General features: G+C 48.4%; 1 protein-coding gene across 1 annotated transcript in view; it reads left to right on the top strand.

The window, feature by feature from the left end:
* The window catches only part of LOC120506992 (plasmanylethanolamine desaturase), a 28,785-nt gene extending 15,712 nt beyond the window's left edge, over positions 1-13,073 (top strand). The window contains exons 6-8 of the mRNA XM_039719147.1: positions 8,760-8,908; positions 10,877-11,002; positions 11,287-13,073. Coding sequence (XP_039575081.1) covers positions 8,760-8,908; positions 10,877-11,002; positions 11,287-11,433 — 422 coding nt within the window. The 3' untranslated portion in view covers positions 11,434-13,073. The remainder of the gene's footprint in view (positions 1-8,759; positions 8,909-10,876; positions 11,003-11,286) is intronic.
* The last annotated feature ends 524 nt before the right edge of the window (positions 13,074-13,597 follow it).

Here is a 13,597-nt window from a genome sequence, read left to right as displayed (position 1 = left end):
GGGCCGCAGCCTGGCGGGCTCCGCTCCGCCCTGCCGGCTCTCCCGGGCCGGGCTGCCGCGGCTCGCAGCCGCTGGTCCCCGGGCCGCGGCCGGGCCGGGCGCTCGGAGCCGCTCCCGTGTCAGCGGCCGTGTGCTCCCGGCAGGCAGCGAGTTTCTGCTCCCTGCAAAGCCGCTCCACGCCAGCCTCGAGCGGTTACACTCACTGTCCCTTTGCAGTCATCATCATGTGCTAAACAGAAACACTGCCGCTGGATTTGGAGTGAGGTCTTTGCTGTTGGCATCCGCTAATAAACCCCAACAGATCGAGGAAATCGGAGTCACTTCTGTTGAGGCAGTTTCATTTTCCTGTTCTCCCAGTCCGTGGAGGGTTTCACATGTGCCTCTGTAGTGCTTGTTTCCCAGCTGCACCCTCCAAAGTTTGACTGTGCTCACCAGAACGTGGCTGGTGGGGAGACAATAGAAGTATTTTGGAGTTCTTTTTGTACAGATAGCTCTCTGTCAATAGCCACTCAGATTTTAAGGGTAACCATCACAACGCACATAATTCATATCAATCAATTAATAAAAACTCAGTCAAGTGCGGTGGTTGCTGTCCTGAGAATTGTGTTACAGGTCTTTGAACGTGTGAGGTGCTGAGTAAAGCCACAGGAGCTGGAGCTTGGAGGAAGGGACCCTTCTTCCCCTGTCAGGTCACGTTCTGCTGCCTGCTCTGCCTTCCCAGTGATCCTTCAAGTGCTGACTGTGCGTTTTGTGTTGGGCTGGAAGAAGGAGGCCAGTGCTTTCCTCTTCAGGCCGGGCAGCTCTGGGACAGAGCTGTGTGCTGGGGCAGGGCTGGGCTGCAGGGACAGGCTGTGTTCCCCAGCACCTGCTGGCCACCCTGTGTGTGGTGCACTGTTGCCGTGTCCCCTGGCTTGGTGGCAGCTGTGTGGTGTCCCCAGAGCGGGGAGCAGGGCCCCGCTGTGCAGCGTGGGCACTCGGGCTGGCGTGCAGAGCTGTGCTGCATGTCTGCAGGGAGCCAGAGCTCGGTCTGGGCAGCTCCAGGGGTGGCATTGGAGCTCCTGGGCTGCCCCCAGAGCGCCCTGCAGTGCTGGGGAAGGACAGTGCCACCCGTGCTGGTGGCAAGGGCAGTGCCCGGGTGCTGGCAGAGCACTGCAGGGCAGGCTCTGGTCCCTGTGCCCTGCAGGGGACAGCTCTCTGTCCATGCTGGGTGCCTCAGCACTGCCTTCACTCATGTGGGAAGCACAGTTTGCTAAAACGTGACTTGTGGAGTCTGAATGCTGGGTGCCTCAGCACTGCCTTCACTCACCTGGAAGCACAGTTTGCTAAAACGTGACTTGTGGAGTCTGAATGTGCTCCTGTTTGTCTGTGAAGCACTGAACGTGTGTGATACCTTGAGGTCGTGGTGGTTTAGCAACAGAGCCTGAACACATACTGAAGATGGAAAATGCTCATCTGTCTTCAAAGGCAGCTACTGACCCAAAGGAAGAAGTGGTAACAAATGTCCCTGTAACCTAAAGAAGTCATAGGGCTGGTCCTGGCAATTGGACAGGTAGACAGATTAGATATTAGATTTTAGATTTTAGATTAGATATTTGTGTCTATTAAGCAGGTCGAAATTATTAACAAGGGACAAACCCACCCCTTGGCCTGGAAGGAGTGTTAGGATGTGGGGCTCTGAGAGAGGGGGATCCTGTGCTGCTGATGATGTGGGTTTCCCACACATCCCATTATTGTATAAATAAAAAGAAAGGGTTGACTTTAATGGGTTCAGTGAGGCTGTTCCTAGTTCACACTCGGTGTGTCCATCCTGCAGACTGAGTGTCCTGCAGGAATGCTCAGCTGCCAGAGGGGATCCAGCAGCAATCCAGGGCTTCCAGGGGCTCCTGCCCTGGCTGGGCTGCAGTCACAGGGCAGGCCTTGCACGTGCTGCTGTCCTGCAGATTTGGGGTTTGGAATGAGGCAAACCCAGCTGCGGGAGGGTGCTTCTGTAACTTCCACCCTGGGAAAGGTTTGATGACCTCACTTAACCCACTTTGTCACAGTTCAGTGCAGTGTGTCTGTTGCAGGGCTGTGAGGCACTGTGTTACCAGCAGCCTGGAGGTGCTGAGTGGTGAAAGGCTTTGCCCAGATCTAAGTTTTTCCAAGTCTGAGGAAGGTGGAGAAGTGCAGAAGAGCCAGTCCTCGGGTGCATGGCTGTGACACTGCTGGTACATGTGGCTCAGTGCTCCTGGCAGAGGAGAGCACACGTTGGGTTAGTGCAGTGTATTCAAAGTGTGTCTCTAACCCCAGAACATCCCTGTAAACTGCAGGGGATGCTTGTGGGGAGCACAGCAGAGGGCAGTGGGAGTGCTGCACAGTGCAGGTGCACCTGGCCCTTGGGGTGACAGCAGCCATCCTCATCTCAAAGGAAGCATTGCCAGAGCAGGGCTCTGGGACTGTCAGTGAAAGGCTCAGGGGTAGGGGAAAAGGAACTGAAGAGAAAACAGGATAAATCCTGTGTTCTTCAATTAGATGGGCTGTAAGAGCATGTGAAACAGTGCCAGAGGAGCTGATTGCAGAGCTCTGGGTACTGTAACAGAAGGATGTGGTTGATTGAATAGAAAGGCAAATAGTTCAGCATTCCTACAAGGTGATACTGAATTGGATATCTTCATCTTCAATGGTATAAATAACATAATATGTTTGAAAAGCAGCATTCTGACTGAGAACAGGACTAATGACTGTAGTAAATATGTAGACAGGTAAGGATCTGGCAGGTGTAACACTGACAAATGAGGTGAGGGTGGGGAAGTTGGGTTTGTCAGGTTGTGAGCGTGCTGTTCAACTCCTGCAAGTGGAGCTGCAGTTACTGATGGTTTGTGCCCCATCCCCCTGGGTGTGAGATGGGTCTGTGTCTGTAACTGGGGCTGTGTGACCCTGCCTGGGGCTGGGTATAAATAACATAATATGTTTGAAAAGCAGCATTCTGACTGAGAACAGGACTAATGAGTGTAGTAAATACATAGGTAAGGATCTGGCAGGTGTAACACTGACAAATGAGGTGAGGGTGGGGAAGTTGGGTTTGTCAGGTTGTGAGCGTGCTGTTCAACTCCTGCAAGTGGAGCTGCAGTTACTGATGGTTTGTGCCCCATCCCCCTGGGTGTGAGATGGGTCTGTGTCTGTAACTGGGGCTGTGTGACCCTGCCTGGGGCTGTGTGACCCTGCCTGGGGCTGTGTGACCCTGCCTGGGGCTGTGTGACCCTGCCTGGGGCTGTGTGACTCTGCCTGTGCCTGGGGGGCTCAGACTGATGTTTTAGTGACCTCTTTCCAAGGAACCTGCCTGAAAGATTGAAAGGTAGAACCAGTGCTGAAGCTTGCGCAGAACAGAAAACTCTTCAAATTGTTGAAGTGCACAGGAAGTTATTTTTGTGTCTGCAAAATATCTCAGTACCTGTCTGCATCATCAGAGTGGAAATTGTGACTGCAAAGACACTGCAAGAAATCCAAAGTCCCTGTTTCCTGAAAGCTTTTGTGACAATTGCTGAAAGCCTTTTATTTGGTTTTAAGAATTCCATCACTTCAGAAACTTTATATAGCATTGTGACAAGGAATGGCTTGTGTATTTTTTAGTCTGAGTGCTGCAGGGATAAGCTGTCCAATTCATTATCTGCAGTCAATGCAAAGGCATGAAACACAGACTGGAAAGGATGTAATTAAGGCTGAATATCAAATACCCAGAAACAAGCAGCAGAAAGCACTTTCATGTATTGAGCAACAGAGGTGTTTGAAGCTGTTGGATTTCAGCTCACTTGAGTTACAGTAAATCAGGAACTAGTATAGGAAGCAGAGTTTAAATTGTCCAGAAAGGCCAGGTTGATAAGTTGCTTGTTACAGTGAAGATGTGGACAAACCTTCAGTAAAAGTCAGTTCCTCTCCTTGCAGCCCCATTTTCTGGGTGCTTTGCTGAGGTGTGCTGTGCCCCATGCCTGTGCTTTGGTCCTGAAGAGAAATGCCTGTAACTGGATCTCACTTTAGCAAGGAGAGGGGAACAGGCTGTTGAAGTTTTTGAGGTGTGTTTTTCATTCTGCTGCCACTGATCAGAAGGATTGCAGGGGAGGATCTCCCCCAAAGGCACGTGCCTGCCTGGTTTCACAGTGCTGTTCTCAGCTCCACAAGGTGTCTGGATGTGAAATTGCTTTGGCTATGTGACTGAGGAAAATGGAGATGAAAAGTGTAGTCTGTGAGTAAGATGAGAACAATCTCAGCCTGATAAGATCACTCTTAAAGCTGTTGCAAGACACATTCAGTTGTGTGTCTGTATCTTCAGTAGTGCTGCATGAAAAGGTAAATCTGAGAGTGCTGTAAGATCTTTAAAAGTCCAAGCTGGCAGGTGACTCATTCAGGATCATTCTGCTCTTCCTTTAGTGAGGTTCTGCCCGGGTCAGACTCCTTTGTCCCCAGTTCAGTGTGCTGGCTCTGCCTTGCCACTCGGGTGTACAACCAGCTGGTTGTGAGGGGCCAGGAAGGTTCAGACAGGAGAACAGAAGGTCCTGATTTGGTGAAGGCTGAGGAAGATGTCACGGGTCACACAGCTCCTGAACTGCAGCTCGAGCTCCATGAGTAGTCTGTGGTTCAGTTCTCCCCTCTGCTTGCCATAAAATTATTTCCTTAACGTTTTGTGGCTGCTGAACCCGTGGGTGGGGTTGAGGCTTCTCAAATACGTGAGATTATATATAATACAATAACACTCTTGCTGAAAGGTGTTCTTTGAGAAGGACTGTGCAGATCTGGCACTGGAGAGCTCGCCTAGCCCATGCAGTTATGATTCAGCTTTCACTGGTTTGCTGTTGTGATTAATAGTGACTATCTCCTTTTGCTCTGAAATAGGTTTTCAGTTTCATTTCTGGGAGTGTTTCTGTGAGGTTAGGCAAGCTGCAAGTGAAACAGTCACTGAGATATTACTATATTTATGTTTCAAATGAAGCTGCTGTTTGAGAGTCATCTTGAACTATAGTGAAGGCTGAATTAAAATGCATAACTGAAAGTACTTTAGACAAGCTGATTACTTTTTAATTGCCTTCACTTTATTTAGGCTTTCTTGTGTTAAATGAAGGGCTCTTAGGGTAACAGGTTGATTTGGTTACTGCCAGGGAAGTCTCCAGTGCTACACTGAGAGGGTTTTGCAGGGTATTTGTTGGGGGTGGGAAGAGGAAACCCCAGAGACTCAGGGGCACAGGCCATCTCCTGACTCTGCAGCTGCCATGCTTCAGCATGGGCATTGTTTGGCAAATTCTGTGTGTGCCTAGGACAGATCTGGCCACTTTCTAGGAGTCTTGGTGGACAGCAAACACAGTGTGATGTGTTTGTGTGTGATCACAAGTGACAAAGTTCGTGTGAGGTTTGGGTCCCAGCAGGATGTGGCAGCAGACCATGAGTGCTCCAGGCCCTGCAGATGAGGAGGAGATGGGGCTGCCTTAATGGCCTGGTGCATCCTTCCAGACTGACCAGAAGGGTGAATCTGGGCTTTATTCTGCCTTGCTTAAGGGAAGTTTATTTATATAAAGCATTTATGGTTGTATTGCTGTAATATTTTATATGTGTGATTCTATTGAATGAATTTCCTGAGAATGTGTCAGGGAGGGAGCTGAATGGGCACCTTCTGTGGTAGCTGAGGTGATGGTCCTTCAGGTTACACCCTGAGCTTTAGAGTAAGGGTAACCCATGTTAAGAAAGCAGCAGTGCTGTGTGACAGGGTCGTCTCTTGTAAGGTTACCAGTTATCTGTCGTGATGATTTTCTGTGAAGTGCGTAAAGCTCAAATCTGTGTCCTTCCCCTTGGGCACCCCCTTGCCATGATGCCCTGCAGAGCTGCCAGGGAGCAGTTGCTGGGCATGAACACTCATTGCTGTGAGATTTCCGTGTGGCAGGAGTCCTGCAGTGTGACTCGCCAGCTCTCTGGAGACCTCACACTTCCCAAAGAACTCTGAGATCCTGTGTGACTCTTTTATGGCTCTGATTCACGCTGGATTCATGCTGAATCAGAGCAGCTCTATCTGGGGAGAGCTCAGCAATTAAGTTGCCTTCTCTTCCCGTAAGGTTGTAAAGCCAAGCCCAGCCCTGGGTAGCAAATGTCAGAACTAAGGCTGCCTTTCAGGCTTGGTTGTGGCTGCTCAGATGTGTACGTGCTGATGTCATTTTTAATTACACGCTCACTTAAAGATTCCTGCCTGGCTCAGTGAACAGGGTGTGATGCTCAGAGGGTTCACTCAGAGTTGGTGCTCAGAGGAAGGGTGGACAGGCAGTATTTTTTGTTTTCTTCTTTGCTGTGTGGCCTGTGTCTGCCCTAAAGCTGATTCCTCCTGGGTTATTTAGCTTGGTCCCAGTACATACCTGTAAGGTGTCATTGCACCACTGATAACTGTGAAGTGATGTTATTAAGGAGCGAGGCACAGACTGAGTGGTGCTTGTTAAGCATTGTGATGTTGTGTGTGGAAGTGAGAGCATCTTTTGGCATTCATGTGACTCATTCCAGTCAGGTCTTCCCCTGGCTCCAGCTGATGGCTGCTTGGGCTGGGGCTCTAATAACACCCTCAGGGTTTCCTCTGTGGCATCCCCTGCCCTGGGGAAGAGCTGCTGGGCCCCCTCCAGAAGGACCTTGTGTTTGCCCTTCTGCCCTGGCCCTTTTTCCCCAGAGCACCAGCAGGCAGGGCTGGGCCAGACACAGCTTAGCTGTGAGTCATTGCCCATCAGCAGCTCTCCCCAGCATCCACTGCAGCAAAACTAGGGAAGTAGGTGAGGTGTGTGCAGGCAGAGCTTGCACCTTGCCCTTCAGCTCGTGCTCCTTGTCTTGTGTCCCCAGCTCTCTTAGCCCAGGTGCTGGGGCTGCCCTGCCTCCCCAAACTTGGGAACAGGATTGCAAAGGGGTGGCTCGTCTGTCATGGCTCACGTGTGCCTTGCAGGCTTGAGCCCTCGTGTGTCTGGGGCACTCAGGATACACCCTCCATAACTGAAAAGATTTTGTGGGAGAGGAAGTGCTGGAGTTTGTCATTTAGGGACGTGACAGTGGTGCCCAGGAGGTCCTGCTGCCCCCAGGTCTGGGCTCGGGCAGGCTCCTGGCAGTGCCTTTACTAGCCCCAGCTGACTCATTTATGCTGGAGTTTGTCATGCAGGGACGTGACAGCGGTGCCCAGGAGGTCCTGCTGCCCCCAGGGTCTGGGCTCGGGCAGGCTCCTGGCAGTGCCTTTACTAGCCCCAGCTGACTCATTTCCTCTCACAGCAAAGGCTGTGTTGCTCAGCAGCCGTGGAAAGAGCAGGGTCTGGCTGGGAGGGGATTTGGCAGGGAGCTGTGCTCAGCACCCCCGGGCAGGAGGTGTGCTTCTGCCAGCGCAGCTCTGGTGCCTGCTGGCACTGCTCTGCTGGGTGAGGGCTGTGCTGCAGCTGTGACAGCCCTGCTGCCCAGGGTGTTCTTGGATGTGTCACATTAGATGTGTGTCCACTTTCTTCAGTCATTTGCTCGTTTGGTTTCATTGATGCATGCTTTGTAGTGAATGAAATTTGGACACCTCTGATTATGCAGCAAAATCATCTCTGCCATTAAGTTTCCTTAGGTCGTTAATATATTTAAAGGAGAGTTTAAATATATTATTTCTGTATTTTGCCCGTGGCCAAGGAGTGCTCCATGGGCTGCAGGTGGATCTCTGCTTCCCCAGGGCCATCTCTGCCCATCCTTCACTGACCTGGTGTGTGCACAGCTGTTCCTTGGCACAGCCTCACTCCTCTCTCCATAACCTTGTCCCTTCCCAAACACTTTATCCCAGCAGTGCTGGTGCCCTGGGCCGTGGCCAGCAGTGGATCCGCCCTGGAGCTGCCCAGGATTGGCTCCACAGCAGAGCCTGGCACACAGACCCCAGGCTAAGGAGCAGCAGTGGGCCGAGGGCAGCTCTGCTCTGGGGTGCAGAACCTTGGAGAGCAGTACCCTGGAGCTGCCCAGGATTGGCTCCACACCAGAGCCTGGCACACAGACCCAGCAGCAGTGGGCCGAGGGCAGCTCTGCTCTGGGGTGCAGAACCTTGGAGAGCAGTGTCACCCCTGTGGCCTGAGTTCAGGGTCCTCCTTACCACGGGCTGTGTGACCTTGGCTGTGTCACCGAAGCTCTCTGTGCCGTTGTTTCCCATTACTGCAGTGGGCAGAAGGAAATCTCCCTGTTTTGCTGTCTGCTTTGAGGAGAAATGTGCCTGCAATTACAAAGTGCTGAAATTCCTTGGTGGTGGAGGTCACAAGTACAAAGGATGCTATTGCTGCTGACAAAGCCCACTTCAATTAACTTCAGATTAACCTACTAATGTTATGAAAGAGTTTTATTTGCTTTGAAAGGTATTTTTAAAGCTCTGAGTGAGTCAACTGCTGTCAAGCGTCTCATGGTGTCATTTTGTAGAAACTTCCAAATTTTTACACTATAAATCATATAGACAAGTGCTAATTAGAGCTCTATAATACTGTGTCTACCTTTGAGGGAACAGAGATTTCCTTTCATTTTACTGCATGCCATAACATGTGGCCTGTCAGCCTTCTGGAATGTTTATTTGGGGATACCTTGATTCTGCTTGTAAAACCCAGGCTAAATATGGGAATAGCTTTTTTGTGACATTGAAATATTGTCATTCAAAAAGTAGTATTTTCAGAGTTTTGCCCAAAATGTGACCTGTAAAATGACTGAAATTACTCTAACTTTTTTTCTTTGCAAGATTTCTCAACTGAAAATATGTTTTCTGATTGTTTCAGGAGTAAAAGTTCCTCGTAATTTTCGTCTTTTGGAAGAACTTGAAGAAGGTCAGAAGGGAGTAGGGGATGGAACAGTTAGCTGGGGCCTTGAAGATGATGAAGATATGACACTTACGAGATGGACAGGAATGATTATTGGGCCTCCAAGAGTAAGTATCCACTTAGATACTAAAATAGTACTGGTACATTTTTTCCCCCTTCTAACCTCACCACTGAAGTAAAAAATAAACAAAAGGCAAATGAGCAAAAAAACACTTTAAGAAGTGATTTATGTTGAAGTTCTTTGTAATAATGGGTTTCATGTGTTTATATGGCTTTTTGCTTATAATTTGAAACATTTTGGTGCCTTTCCCTGGTTAGTTGTTACTTGTCTGCTTTACATTTGCAGATTCATTAAGACATAACTTTTGAGATCCCAAATTCTAATATCCTGTGCCCTTGAATCCAGCAAGGGTCAGAGTCCCTCAGCTGGGGGGGTTACACATGGAGCTGCTCAGGTGCCAGGGGATGCTCTGTGCTGGCTTTTCTGCTCCTCCTGTTCAGTTTGTGGGGTGCTGTTTATTGCAGCAGTGCTGATGAGCTCTTGTACAATTTCAGCTGACTGAGGAAACTCAAATTTTAGTGTTTTCAGTCTCTTCTCTGAATGTCCTCTCCCAAAGCAGCATCTAATAATGCAGTTAGTCTTTGTGGGAGTATTGTTGTGCTCTCATTTCCCCCAGCCCTGCTGAACTGTGGGCTTACACTCTAGTAGTGATCCTGGGGACTTCATTGTGTGTTGAGTGTGTGCACATGTTCTAAAACCAGAACTTGTCTCCAGTTTCACTGTCCTATTTCCTTAATAACCTCTGATGGAGTGCAGGTAGCCAGTTCTCCTCCCTGCAATAGCAGATGTCTTCTACATGTGGCCTAGTGTCATTTCCCAGTAATTCAGGGGTCATTACATGGAAATCTTTACAGACCTCTAATCATGTTCCTGCTCTGTTCCCATTCTGTCAGTTGCCTCACCCACAGTGAGGAGTGTGTGTTGTGAAGGCATTATACATGCAGTGTTTTCTGTCTCACCCAGAAGTGTTGTTTACTTGTTGTCTGCCTTTGCTAATCTCTCCCCAGTCACGAGCATTTCATTTGTTTATGATGTACCCAAATTGTTTTCTAGAACAGCATTTGATTTTAGAACATTAGGAGAGTGCTAATGAGCCTGCATTAAGGCTGTGAAGAAAGCTCAGTGTGTGCCCAGGGTTTATGGAAAATTTAAACAACCTTGAAATCTAATTTAGAAAATTAAATAGTAATTGAAATGTGCAAACAGGAGCGTGCAGCCTTGCCAGCAGTGATGGAAGTTTGCAGTTCTTGTCGTGCTGCAAAGCAAGGCTGCAGGACCATCACAGCAGAGGAGTCAGCTCTGCCTCTCCTGTTTTTCTGACACACCTAGGAAGATGGATCTTCTTGCCAACTATGTTGTGACTTCTTTTGAGCTTCTTGCTTGAAGGCAGCAGATTGCATTGGGAGAGATCCTGGGGACTTGCAGCCAGTCCTGTTTGCTGTCCTCCTTTTAACACTGCTCAGATTCAGTTATTCCCATTTTGGTTCCTAGTAGGATGTGGAAATACTGGCTGGGGACAAAAGCTGAGTCCTGTTTCCCTGTGGCTTGTAGCAGGTGGGAGGATGCTGTGCTGGATTCCAGTGGGGAAAAGGAGCTGTGCAGAGCCCTGAATTGCCTGGGTGTGCATTCCCAGGCCGTGGGTGGTGTCCCACAGCCAGGAGTCTCCTTGCTGGCACTGCTCAAAGCCAGTGGCACTGTCAGAGCCTCAGCTGCCCTGCAGGGCTCTGTGCTGGCTGGGCACAGTGGCTCCCAGTGTGGGGGGGTTCCACAGACCCCAGAGCCCTGCGTGGAGCTCAGGGCTGCTCCCTGCACCAACACCAGCAGAATTCTTACCCTGGAGGAACACTTGATACTCTGAATATTGTAAAATGAACTCAAAACAGGGAGCCAGGACAGTATCTGCTTGGCTGCCCACACTTCTGGTACTTCCCATGTTCCTAAAGTAGCCACTGCTTTAACCAAATGCTTCTTGAACTGCCTGATGTAATTGTTTCCCCCTTTCTTTTCCCCTCAGACAATTTATGAAAACAGAATATACAGCCTTAAAATAGAATGTGGGCCTAAGTATCCAGAAGCACCTCCATTTGTAAGATTTGTAACAAAAATTAATATGAATGGAGTAAATAGTTCTAATGGAGTGGTAAGTTTTTTGCTTTTATTCATTTTAATGTTGTTGTTTTGTGCAGCTCCAGTGCTTTGTTTATACTTGTGGCTTGCTTAGCTCCTCATTTTTTGTGGTGCCCTTTGTTGGAGAAGGAAAGGGGGTAGAAGGGAAGTGGACAAGTGGAGATTTATTATGATTTTTGGAAAATGCTTTTGATTTCTGCCACTCAGATTTCATGTGGGATCTTTAGCTGGGGGTGGGGGGAGTTATGTGTAACCAGTGCACCAATTCTGACAGGAATGGTTTTTTGTCTGTTTTAGGTGGACCCCAGAGCCATATCAGTCCTAGCAAAATGGCAGAATTCTTATAGTATCAAAGTTGTTCTGCAAGAGCTTCGGCGTCTAATGATGTCTAAAGAAAATATGAAACTTCCTCAGCCACCTGAAGGACAATGTTACAGCAATTAATTAAAAAAAAACAAAACCAACATGCCCCCCCTTATTCAATTTAAGCTGTCTTCATTTTCCACAGTAGTAAATTTTCTAGATGCATCTTGTAGACCTCAAAATACTGGAAAGGAAGTTCCCATTCAAAGGAAGTTTTTCTTGAGATACTGTAAATGATACTAATTTTTTTTTTTCATTTGAAATATAAGTTGTGCTATAACAAATAATCCTGTCGTGTAACCACTGTCCACATAGCTGAACTTCTGGTATCAGGAAAAGTCTATTTAAATTTATTACTGTCAAGACCAGTGTGGCACATCCAACTTAACTGTGAAAGGATCCATCCCACAATCACCTTGCTGTGTGTCTGGCCTGGGTTATTTTTTTCTTTCTCTGTCTTTTGCAATAGAGTCGAAGCTCAGGGCTATTTATTAGAGTAGACACAAAGGTTTTTGCTTCCAGTACTACACTGGGCTGTATGGACTACTACTGGGGATGTGTGCTAACCTCAGTCATCCCTCCCTTTGTGCTCGCTCTAGTAAAGGCTGAATGTGACTGTGGTCGTTTTTGGGTTTTTATTATTTTTTAAATGCCCTGATAATCTGGGGCAAGCTTTCCTTCTTTCCTTTGGCCAAGGCATAGATTGTATTTCTCTTCCTGGTCTCCCTCACCAGTGACGTGAGCTTTGGGTGAGGGATTCAGGGTTCTTTTTATCTCTTCCCTCTTCCCCTCCTTTTAGTGGGGGTGCTGCTTTCTTTTGCCCCTCTTGGTGACTCTTCTCACCCCTGGCCCAGGGGTGAGCATCGGGGCAATAACTTGACCTGTTCCCTCCTGCTTATCATTTTGGTTTTGCAACAAGTTTAGTCTTCACCAGCCTGGGAAACAAGAGTGTCTGTTCTGCTGGCAGGCGTGGCTTTCCCTGCCCTCCACACCGCTGCCACACCGCCAGGCTGTGCTCCTAGATAGGCTTTGACGTGGGGAAAAGAGCAGTCATTTACCAGGATTGCCCAAAGCTTCTGCTGCCAGACTTCACTGAGGGACACTCTGCACGTAGGGATTCTGAACACGCTCCAGGTACCCTCAAATCACTGTTTTGGTGCTTTGGATTGACCCAAGAATGTTAATTAACAAAACGTTGCACTTGCGCGTGCCCCTTCTAAAGATGTCACAGCCACAGACAAATCAGATCCGGGTGGCAGGTTTTATTGGGGTTCTGTAAGTCTTAGAAATCTCTTCAGTGAAGATTTTGGGGCAGCGGTGGCACAGCAGATTAAGGACCTTGACTGGCTTTGCATCCTGGCAAATCACTGCCTTTTCTGGTTTACTCTTCCGGACCACTAACTGCTGCAATGTGGATGCAAGCTTACAGGAAACCAACCTAGTGTGTCCTAAGTTTTATGAAAAATTCAGTGTTTGTGTAAAAAAAAAAAAAAAAAGAAAAGGAAAAAAAGAAAAGAGTAAAAATAAACACATTTTAAAGCAGCAGCTGTCAAGTCAATGAACAATTGATGTTTCCATTAACTTCTGAGGAAAATATTAGTTGTAAGGATTTAACATCCTCTGTACTGAAAGTTTAACATAACAGTATTCCATAAGCAGCCTTTTTATTGTATCAGACCATTGCCTGATTTTAATATAATAAAAAGTGTGCATTAATATTAGAAGGCTTTAATTGTATTTATGTTTAGAACTTGGATCCCTTATGGAATTCTTGATTTGTTGGAAGTATCTTCCTGCAGATCACGTTTAGCTGCCAGAATGTAAACTGGTGCTGAAAGGCAATTGTCTCTGTCCAGCTGCTGCTGCTGTGCCAAGGAGCATCTGTAGTTCTGGTTGGCTTGGTTGGAGCCTCGGGCTGCCCCAGCCTTGGCCGTTGGTAGCATCAGGTGAGGCCCAGGGGTCCCTGGATCCTGGTGGTGTCAGGGGGTGACAGGCAGAACTGCTGTGCTGCAGCCCCGAGGAAATGGACTCACCTACAGCTGCGTGTTACACTGCCTGGCAAGGTCAAGCTGCATTTCACAACCCGAAATTTTCAGTGTTTTCCTCAGATAGTGAAGAGTGTCTGCCTGCAGCATGCCCTGCAAGAAGCTGAGCTTTCCTCCCAGTCTGGTAAAAACAGGGCTGTGGAATGCTGGCCTTTTCCCAGTGGGAAGTGTCTCAGGTTGCTGGAAGGTCCTGCTGCATT

This window comes from Passer montanus, unplaced genomic scaffold, assembly GCF_014805655.1.
Source record: "Passer montanus isolate IOZ18808 unplaced genomic scaffold, ASM1480565v1 scaffold41, whole genome shotgun sequence".
Classification (NCBI taxonomy): Eukaryota; Metazoa; Chordata; class Aves; order Passeriformes; family Passeridae; genus Passer; species Passer montanus.
This window is presented reverse-complemented; position numbering and strand designations above follow the sequence as displayed.